Source organism: Emiliania huxleyi (assembly GCF_000372725.1).
Source record: "Emiliania huxleyi CCMP1516 unplaced genomic scaffold EMIHUscaffold_880, whole genome shotgun sequence".
Classification (NCBI taxonomy): Eukaryota; Haptophyta; order Isochrysidales; family Noelaerhabdaceae; genus Emiliania; species Emiliania huxleyi.
The window spans coordinates 4,824-15,060 of record NW_005195440.1 but is presented as its reverse complement, the minus strand read 5'-3'; the positions used below and the strand labels follow the sequence as shown (position 1 = coordinate 15,060).

Here is a 10,237-nt window from a genome sequence, read left to right as displayed (position 1 = left end):
GCGCGGCGCTCGGGATCAGCGCCTGCCGCACCTCCTGCGAGGCTCCGTGCAGCGAGAGGGCGAGCTTCACCTAGCCGAGGTGCAGCCGAGGTGCAGCCGAGGTGCAGCCGAGGTGCAGCCGAGATGCAGCCGAGATGCAGCCGAGGTGCAGCCGAGGTGCAGCCGAGGTGCAGCCGAGGTGCGGCCGAGGTGCAGCCGAGGTGCAGCCGAGGTGCAGCCGAGGTGCAGCCGAGGTGCAGCCGAGGTGCGGCCGAGGTGCAGCCGAGGTGCAGCCGAGGTGCAGCCGAGGTGCAGCCGAGGTGCAGCCGAGGTGCAGCCGAGGTGCGAGAGGGCGATCTTCACCCGCGGTGCGGCGTCGGCGAGGCTGCGGATCTGAGCGGCCGAGGCGCCGACGGTGGAGACCGTGAGGTGTTTGGCTGCGAGGTCGAAGAGTGCCTGGTGCGTCAGTCCTCGCAGCGCGTGCAGCACCTACACTCATGGACCATGATCAATGACTGATGATTTCACCAGTAGGTGGGACACCGGCCAGCACCTCGTCCAGGTTGTCGAGCGGCTCGCCCATCCCCATAAAGACGACGTTTCGGATCGCGACGGCCGAGCCCGCCTCCTTGAGGGCTTGCCGCGCGTGCCAGACCTGCTCCAGGATCTCAGCGCTCGAAAGTTGCGCCTGCGCGCCCATCGTCCCCGTCGCGCAAAACGTGCAGCCCCGACTGCATCCGACCTGCGAGCTGACACAGACCGTGCAGCGCTGCTTGCCCGACGAGACGTGGTCATGCAGGATCAACACCGTCTCGACGCGCCGCCCAGACGCGAGCTCTACCACGAGCTTCAGCCCTCCGACGCTGTGCACCGTCTCGACCACTCTGCTGGTCACGCCGACGAAGGCCTCGCACAGCCCCGCCGCGGCCTCCTTTGGAAGTCCGGCCGCGTGCAGCGGCGCGGCGTGGAGCGCGCCCTCGCGGCGAAAGAGGTGCCGGTAGACGGTGGAGAGGTGCGCCGGCTGGACGCCGCGGGCGGTGCACCACGCCTCAGCGCTCGGGAGGTCGAGGATGGAGGCGGGAGCGGACTGAGCACCGTGGCGGCGAGCCGGCGCAGAGACCGAGAGCCGCGCGCCGGCGTCGAGCGTCCAGGCGGCGATGCCGGCGGCGGCGGCGGAGAGCATATACACACACACTCGTGTTCAGCGCGTCAGCTGTGAGCTCCGTCCGCCATGATGAAAAAGAATAGACAAGGTTGGCTTCTTAGCTCCCCGGCCCTGGATAGGAAAAAGAATTCAAAGACGTCTCTCGCACAGCACAAAGGTTCGACACAGGTACCAAAAGCGAGAATTCTTCTTTTGCCGCGCGTTTTCCATGGCGGGCAGCATCGGAATGCTTGCCCGCCCGGCGCCGCGCCCGCGAGAGGCTGCGGCGCCACCGAGCAGGCTGACGCCGCCGACGGAGGCTCTAGCTCCGTCGTCGGCGGCAGCTCGCTCTGCGGCTACTCCGCGGAGAGCAGCTGCGTGCAAAAGCGCTGAGCAACTGCCAGATGCAGCGCCTGCTGAGCTGCTGCCTCTGCTGCCGGCGCCGCTGTACTGCTGCGCGGCACCCGAGCCCGGCTGCTGCTGCTGCTGCCCGCAGCCGTTCTGCTCGCTGCCGTGCTCGCTGCCTCAGCCCTGCGGCTCGCTGCCTCAGCCCTGCGGCTCGCTGCCTCAGCCCTGCGGCTCGCTGCCTAACAACAAGACTCTTACCAAAATTGGTGTACCCCGTTTGTACCGCGTCCTGTGCCCCCGAGTTCATTTAATAGAACTCTTACCAAAGACCGCATCAAGAAGTTGCGGCAAACTCTCTCGCCGCACCTCGCTGTCGCCTTCCTCTCCAAGATCGGTGCGAAGCGTGCTCAAGAAGCTCGAGCTCTTCGCGCCGTTCCGAGCGCTGCAATGCAAAATCGCCCGAACTTGGCCGACGGACGACCTGCCGCGAGTTGCACCGCCCATGTGCGCTCGCTTGCCTGATGGCGAAATGTGCTGCGTGCGACGAAAATCATCATGTGTCAAAGTGTCCTTGGTACAAGAAACCGCGCTCGACACACATGCGCAGCTGCTCGCGCACAAGACGAACGTGGTCGTTGCGCCAGACTCAGCGCCCATTACCGCAAAAGGGCGGTTGGAGAAGATGCCTCCTGACGGCTCCTGCCTCTACCACACTCTCGCTCGCGGGCTCGACTTCGCTAATGAACGCGGCGGCAGCCAGCAGAATCTGCGCTCCAAGCTCGCCACCTGGGTCAACCTCAACGGGCAGCGGAGCTAGTCCGCCTTCTCCTCGCCACCGGAGCTCCGCTCGCAACCGCCCCACCCGCGGCCGGGAGGACCGCGCCGCCATCATCCCTTCCGCGCGCCTCGTCAGGCAATGAACGACGCGTCGCCGTGCGTGCCTGACTACTGCGGCCAGGCAATGAACGACGCGTCGCCGTGCGTGCCTCACTACTGCGGCCAGACAATGAACGACGATTCGCCCACCGCCGCTTCGTTGCTGCCACTTCCGGCCACCGCCGCCGTTGTGCCGCCGCCTCCGCCGCGCAATGTGCCGCCGCAGCCTTCACCGCCGCACAGGGCGTCGCCGGCGCAACCTTCATGGCGGTCGGGTCGTCGGCGCCCGAGTTCTTCACGGTGATTCGCCCCGCTCGTGACCGAGTCGGACGAGGGTGAGCCTCGCGTACCCCGGCACGTACGGCCTCCACACGTGCGAGCCGCACGACAGCGGGCTCGAGCTGTCCTGTAACTCGACCGGCTACCCCGGCTTGTTCGAGCACAAGTGGTGCTACGTCGACCCGGCCGCGTGCAACACCAAGCACGACCGCGCCGGCTGCCCGTACAAGACCTCCTCGGCCTTCTACGACTACTACGGCGACTTTGACTACGCCGACAAGTGGGTGAGCGCCGCCTTCGGCGGCGCCAACGTGGCCTTCAGCAGCGGGCGGCACGGCCCGAACGATTTCGCCTCTCTTTATCGCGCCGTCGCCTGCATCACTCGCCCGCGAGCATCACTCGCCCGCGACATGAACTTGAGCCCGCTCCCTCGTCGCGCCGCCCTCCGCAGTGCAGACTCAACGTCCGAGCTTTGTCCCCCGGCACTTTCCTCTCATTCAGACCCCCCACACGCGCATAGCTGTTCGCACATCTCTGACCAATGCAGGCGCCTTGCCTCACTCCGCTCACGGCACCGATTCTGTCTGCTGTGCAGGACGCGCACCGAGAGGCGCTACATGGTCGACCTCATCGAGGTGGAGGACGACGAGTCGAAGTCATGGAAGAAGAAAGAGCCCGGTCAGCTCAAGGACATCGTAGACGCCGGCGGCAAGCCCGCTGGCGGCATCCAGTCCGAGGGCGAGCCCGCATCGCTCGAGGACGTGATCCCGTCCAACGGCGAGCCCGCATCGCTCGAGGACGTCATCCCGTCCAACGGCGAGCCCGCATCGCTCGAGGACGTCATCCCGTCCAACGGCGAGCCCGCATCGCTCGAGGACGTCATCCCGTCCAACGGCGAGCCCGCATCGCTCGAGGACGTCATCCCGTCCAACGGCGAGCCCGCATCGCTCGAGGACGTCATCCCGTCCAACGGCGAGCCCGCATCGCTCGAGGACGTCATCCCGTCCAACGGCGAGCCCGCATCGCTCGAGGACGTCATCCCGTCCAACGGCGAGCCCGCATCGCTCGAGGACGTCATCCCGTCCAACGGCGAGCCCGCATCGCTCGAGGACGTCATCCCGTCCAACGGCGAGCCCGCATCGCTCGAGGGCGAGATGATCCTACTCTGGCCCACGGGCGATGACTGGCGTGCGGCAGCCGAGCTCGCGGATAAGCTCAACTCGCAGCCGGGCGTGGACATCGACATGGTCTGCTTGGCGGGGTGCGTGGCGGTGGTTCGGGTGGCGACGGAGTCGTCGCAATGGATGGACGCCGTCTCGCCCATTGGCTGCCACATCCACTTCATTGGCTGCCGCATCCACTACATCGTGTCGACGCTCAACAGCGTGTGGGCCGGCAAGATCACCGGGATGTTCTTGGAGAACGACATCCAAGATCTGCAGGAGATGCTGTGCGTATCCGACAACTCCAAGGCGGCGGCCCTCTTCGTCGAGCGCGTTTGGCAGGCGCTGGGTGTCCTCGCGCAAGCCTTCTCCTTGGCGAGCCCCTGCTACCAGGACGACGAGACACCGGCGTCGGCCAAGACGTTCCCGGAGGAGACGGCTTCAGCGGTGAGCGCCCTGCAGCCCCCTGCAGCGTCTCCTGCACCGCTGCACGCTCACAGTCGTTTGATGCTGCAGCGCTCAGTGAGCACTCCCAGACCCCGCCTCCTAGCACACGATTTGCATTCGCCCTCTCGATCGAGCACGTGCACACATGGACCGGGACACGGGAAGCTGCACGCCGTGCGTCTGCACGCGCAGAGCCTCAACTATTGACGCACCCACCGCTTGCGCGCGCGCAGGGTGACCGGACCACCCCGTCGAACCCGCGCCGCAAGAAGGGGCGCAAGGGCGCATCCGCCCCGATCGTCCGCACCAAGAGCACCACCCCGGTCGGCGGCAGCAACAGGTTCGGGGCCCTGCTCGGAACGGACGGTGACGAGGGCATCCGCGGTGGCACCGGCATGGTGCCCCACAGCAAGGCGCAGCCGCCCCACGGCTCCACGCCGCCGACCACAAATTCGGTGCTCGCCGCTTGCATATGCGGCCTCCTCTCCTCCCCCGCTCGCCGCTCACACGGCCAGGCCCGCGCCCTCCTGTTCAGGGCGCGACGGTCGACGTCGAGACGACCACGATTACCACGCTGGAGGGCTCTGCCGCCGGCCGGTTCTCGTGGCCCACGTCGTACAACTTGCTCCGCCTCGTCGGCATCCTCGCACTGCTCTGCGTCGGAGCCGCGTTTGCGCACTCCTCGTACTCTGCAAAGCCGTCCCTCAACGGCTTCTGCGAGGTTGGCGGCAACGACACCAGCTCGTTTGCAGCCTTTGTGTCGTTGGACAGCGTGCCCGCCAACCACCTGGTGCATGCTCGCTCGCGTGCAAGTATCCGCACTGCGCAAGCTCGTGACTAACAGCCCCCGCGCCGTTCAGGGTGGACGCGACGAGGAGGGCTTGTGGGAAGCACTGATGGACGAGATCGACGAGGCTGTGGGCGAGCCGTTGCACCCGATTGGCGAGCCGCCGGCGTCCGTCAAGGACGTTTACGAGAAGCAGCCGGTGAGCGCCCCTCTGGCTCTTTCTGTGTGCGAGCTTTGTAACCCGCTGACGGAACGATTGCCTGTATGTTCGCGTGTAGGTTGACTTGGAGACCGTCCCGGCCTCGCGCAACAGCACGGAGCGCAAGGGCGAGCCCGAGATCGACTCTGTCGGCCCCGTCCACAGGACGGGGATCATCGTTCGGGGGCGCGACACCTTTCTGCCCGTGAACGACACGTCGCCCGAGTTGCGGCCCGCCGACGCTGGGAAGCTTGGGATGCTGGAGGTGCGGAAGCTGGTCGAGACTGGCCTCGGCGCGCCCGTCTCTAGCATGCACGCCGGCGGCGAGTGGCGGGCGAACGACGGATGGGCGAACGCTTCTCGAGTCCCGACCAAGGATTCTGTCGAGACCGAGGCGCCGCCGGGTGCGGCGTCCGCCCCTCTCGCGACCTTTGAGGCGTCCATCGGCCTCCTGCTCGCCCCGATCGGCCCGCCAACGATCAAGCCGGCGGACGGCGAGCGAGTGGCAGCGCCCCGGCACCTCCTCTTCCTCCAGAGCGACCGGGCCGTCGATGCGCGTCTGACGGTCGCGCTGGGGGAGTCTGCGTGTACTGCAGAGCTCCGCTCCACCCGGATCTCCGACTCGAACGCGGTCTTGTCCGATCTCTTCTCCGTCTCAAGCGGGTGCTCCGACTGGCAGCGTGCCTGCGCCTCCTTTGCCCGCGCCAACTCCTCGCTGCTCGAGGTCGGGCAGGGCGAGCTGAAGCGGGCGGATCAGGCGCTTGGCGACCCGCACTGCACTCCCCACGCCGCTGCATCGGCTGCCAAACCGTCACGCCTCTGGCTATGCCCACCCGCGCCGCTGTCCGGTCTACCTGCCCTGTCTGCCCTGCATCAACACTCGCTCCTTTGGCCCCTGCAGGTGCGCATCCGCCACCCGGCCTTTGCGCTCGAGTCCGAGGAGCCACCAGGCTGCTGGGCCGCCTCTGGCAACGCCCAGGCGTCGCTGCCCATCCCGGCCAAGTGGTCTGAGACTGAGGCGTTGCCCATGACCGAGGTGGCGGAGGAGCAGCGCAGCGAGGCGTCGCTGGAGGAGGTCTGCGCCACTCAGATCGCCGACTCGAAGACGGTCGAGTCGACCGATCTCTTCTCCGCAGCTTGCCACCACCGCCCCATCTCCCTTGAATCCTCTCCCTGCTCCGCCGCCCTCCCCTGCGCCGCCCTCCGCCCCCTCTCGCCCCCCCTTCGCCCCTCCCTCGCTCCCCGCTCCCACACCGTCGGCCCCACCTCGGCGCCTCCGCTGTGCGCGCCGTCCCCGCCTTTCCGCTCCACCCCCCCCCCCCCCTCCCTTCACAGAACAAGCCTGTCCCGGGCTTCACGAGCGGAAGCTTCTCTTCCGCGCCTGGCCGCGCCCGGCAGCGCGGTCAGCTTTGGGCCTTGTTCTTGCTGCTCGCGTTTCTCAGCCCAACCAAGCACACAATCAAGGCGGTCCGTCTCGCACGCGAGTACTATCTCGCCGTGCGCGACAAGGCGATGGCCGCGATCTTGCTCACCAAGATACAGCGGGCGAAGCTGGACGCCGAGCGGTCGGGGTGCGGGTGCAAGTGCCGGCGCAAGGCCATGCGCTGCCGCAACAACCCCAAGTTTGGCAAGGCAAAGGGCAGGCGCAAGTCTGGCAAGGCAAAGGGCAGGCGCAAGTCTGGCAAGGCAAAGGGCCGCGGCCGCGGCTCGCACCGGCGACCGAAGCCGCGCGGCGGGCCGCAGACGCCGCCTTGCAAGTCGCCGGACCGGCGCCGCGAGCCGCAGACCACGTCCGGCAAGGGGCCATTCGCCTCTGGCACGTGCGGCGCCGGCGCTGGCACATGCGGCGCCGGCGGTCGCGCCGGCCTCAAGGCGGCGGCCGACTGCGTACGGGGCGGCTACACGAAGGCCGCGGGCGCCTTCCGGTGGCTGCTCCTCGTCTGCATCCCCGCCTTGGGCCACTGCGCGCCCGCCGTGCCTAGCCCGACGGCAGTGGCCTCGGCCTTCTCGCCTGCCGTCGCCTCGGCAGCCTCCGTCGCCTCATCGGCGTCCTCTACGTTCTCATCCGGCGTCGCCTCGGCGGCGTCCTCGGTTTTCTCGCCCGCCGTCGCCTCGAAGGCGTCCTCGCTCGTGAGCTGCTCGCCGTTTCTCATGCCCGCCCTCGTGCTCATCCTACTCGCCATCGCTTGCGGCGCCTCCTGCCCGACCGCGGCGAGCGGAAAGGGGGCTCGGCGCGGCGTGGGCCACCTGCCTCGCCTCCGCCACGGCGTGCCTCCCCAGCGCGGCGGCGTGCCTCCCCAGCGCGGCGGCGGCGCCTGCTGGCTGAGCAAGAGTGGCGGCTTGGTGGCCTTCCTGCTGCTGCTCTCCGCCCTCCCCGTGGCTCGGGCTGGGTCGGGCGAGGCTGGGTCTGGCGAGGCTGGCTCTGGTGAGCAGGGCTCCGGACTTTGGGAGGTGCCGCCGTCGCTGCCGCCTCTGTCTCCGCTCTCGTACCCGCTCGCATACTACACCATCACCACGACGCCGGGATCGTACCCTAGCGAGGTGAGCTGGGACCTCTGGTGCGGCGGCGAAGTCGTCCTCTCGTCGGCGCCCTACGCGAGCGGAGAGCCTTTCCAGACCGAGTACGGCGTCTCCCTCTCGCCCGGCGTCGAGTGCGAGCTCGTCATGTACGACTCGTACGGCGATGGCTGGAACGGCGCTAGCTGGTCGGGCCTCGGGCAGGATGGCCTCGCCGTTGCCTATGGGTCCGAGGAGCGGAGGTCTTTTGTTGTGCCGTTCGCGTCGCCGCCATCGGCGCCGCCGCCGCCGCCGTCTCCCCTCTCCGAGCAGCTCAGCTGCACCTTTGACTTGGACATTTGCGGCTGGTCCGACACCGCGCCGGACGGGTACTATTGGACTCGCACCAGCGGCGGCACTCCATCGTCAGGCACAGGCCCGAGCGGCGACCACACCACCGGCTCGGGCTCCTACCTCTTCACCGAGGCCTCGTCTGGCCGCTCCAACAAGCTGCACCAGCTCGAGAGCCCGCTCTTCTCGCTCCAGCAGGAGGCCACCCTCTCCTTCTTCTACCACATGTACGACATTACTGACTCGGCCATGGGCACCCTCTCCGTCGAGGCGCACGTGGACGGCAGCGGATGGTCGACGCTCTGGAGCAGGACTGGCAACCAGGGCAACGACTGGCTCGACGCGTCGATCGTCCTACCCGCATTGACGACGCAGGTGCGCCTCAACGGCAAGACGGGAAATGACTGGAGCTCGGACATGGCGCTGGACGACGTCTCCTTCTCGCGGGTTGCGCCGCCGTTCCTGCCGCCGTTGCCGCCGTCGCCCCCGCTCGTCCCGCCGCTGCCCCCGCTCGTCCCCGGCGAGAGTCTCGCCCACACGCGTCAAGACATCCAGGACGAGATCAACAAGGCCGCGGACCAGGGCCTCAACGCGAGCGTCTTCATTCCGCCGGGCGCCCGCCTTGCCTTTAGCAGCAACGTCGAGTGCAGCGGCGACATGCACCTCTCGGTCCGGAGCAGCGGGGAGGGCGCGAGGCTCGACGGCAAGAAGAGCTCCCGCATGTTCCACATCTCGAGCGGCTGCAGCCTCTACCTGGAGGCGCTGCACTTTGTGGACGGGCGCAGTGATCGTGGCGGTGCGGTGCGCGCGGATGGCGCTGGCGACATTGCGATGAAAGACGTGTCCTTCACGGGCTGCGAGGCTTACCAAGTGCGCCGCCCCTCTCTCCCACGCACCGCTCGGCCCCGCAAGCCCTCGCCACTCTTAGTCGCTAGCCTGAGCAGCCGTCGAGCGTCGGCCTGCGCAGGAAGGCGGGGGCGCGAGTGGGAACGGAGGAGCTGTGAATGTGGCCAACAGCGGCGACGTCTCGCTGGAGCGCGCCAGCTTCAGCGAAGGCGCCCCCCAGCAGCAGAGCGCTGTTGCTGGGGGGGGGGGGGGGGGTCGCCCATGGCTTTAGATGTGCAGGGGGGGGGGGGGTAGTGCGGCCGCTCTGTCCCTAACAAGGCTAAAACTCTGCTTACTCTCTTCTGTGTCTTTCTACTTTCACAAAGGAAAGAGGAAGAAATTTTGTGAACATGCAGGGCGGGGACACACACATGTCCCTAGAACCTCTCGTCTTAGAGCTTGACCGTTTTATAGCCCCCCGCTACCCGGTTGCACTCGTGCGACGTAGCGGGGGGCCATCACTAGTGAAACGAGTGCGAGGGAACTGCAAAAGGGTGCTTTTGGGGCTCCGGTTCGTGAATCGCAACAAATACCGGGCTTCTTATCGTGGTTATTTTAAGAGCAAGTAAACAGCAATAGATCCGGCCCTCAACCGGCCTAATCGGTACCCAGCCCTCACGGAATCGGTCCCTCGTTGTACAGCAATCGATCCTTCACAGCTGCCCGCCCTGCCAAACTTGCCGAGAATCGGTCCTCCATGATGCATGAAGGTTCTGGCATGGAATGTACTGTCGGGAGTCGGGTAGGTGTTGAGTGTACCCTTGCATCCCGCCAGTGTGATGTATCTGCTGTGCCGAACGTGCGCGTTTGGCATGCGGAACCTCTCACCTGGTGCGCGTGGCAACGGGTCTGTGCCCCCCCCCCCCCCCCGCCCGGGTGTTTAGCAATTGGTCCCTTGGCAAGTGCAAATCGGTCCCCCTGGCTCCAGGAACTGATCCGGCACTACACCCGGATCTATTGCTGTTTACTTGCTCTTAAAATAAGTACCCGACGGTAGCTCCCCGGCCCTGGATGTGAGGTTGATAACTCCAAGTGCTCCAAGTGCACACAGGAAAAAGAATTCAAAGACCTCTCTCGCACAGCACACAGGTTCGATTTGCCAACAATACACCTAAAAAAACACAGGTTCGACACAGGTACCAAAAGAGGCACAGCCGGCGACGGGCGGGGGGACACGCTCAGAGTCAGACCAAGCCTGAGGAGACCAAGCCTGAGGAGGCCAAGCCTCCCGCGTCAGCGCGCCGCGATCAGGCGTCTCGTCTCCGTCCCACCGCGCCGGCGGC

General features: G+C 66.9%; 1 protein-coding gene across 1 annotated transcript; it reads right to left on the bottom strand.

The window, feature by feature from the left end:
* Positions 1-532: 532 nt before the first annotated feature.
* Positions 533-1,162, bottom strand: EMIHUDRAFT_121427 (hypothetical protein; the record flags this gene model as incomplete). Its single annotated transcript, XM_005758101.1, has 1 exon — positions 533-1,162. A coding segment is annotated over one exon (630 nt), but the record flags the coding sequence as incomplete, so codon positions are not given.
* Positions 1,163-10,237: the final 9,075 nt, after the last annotated feature.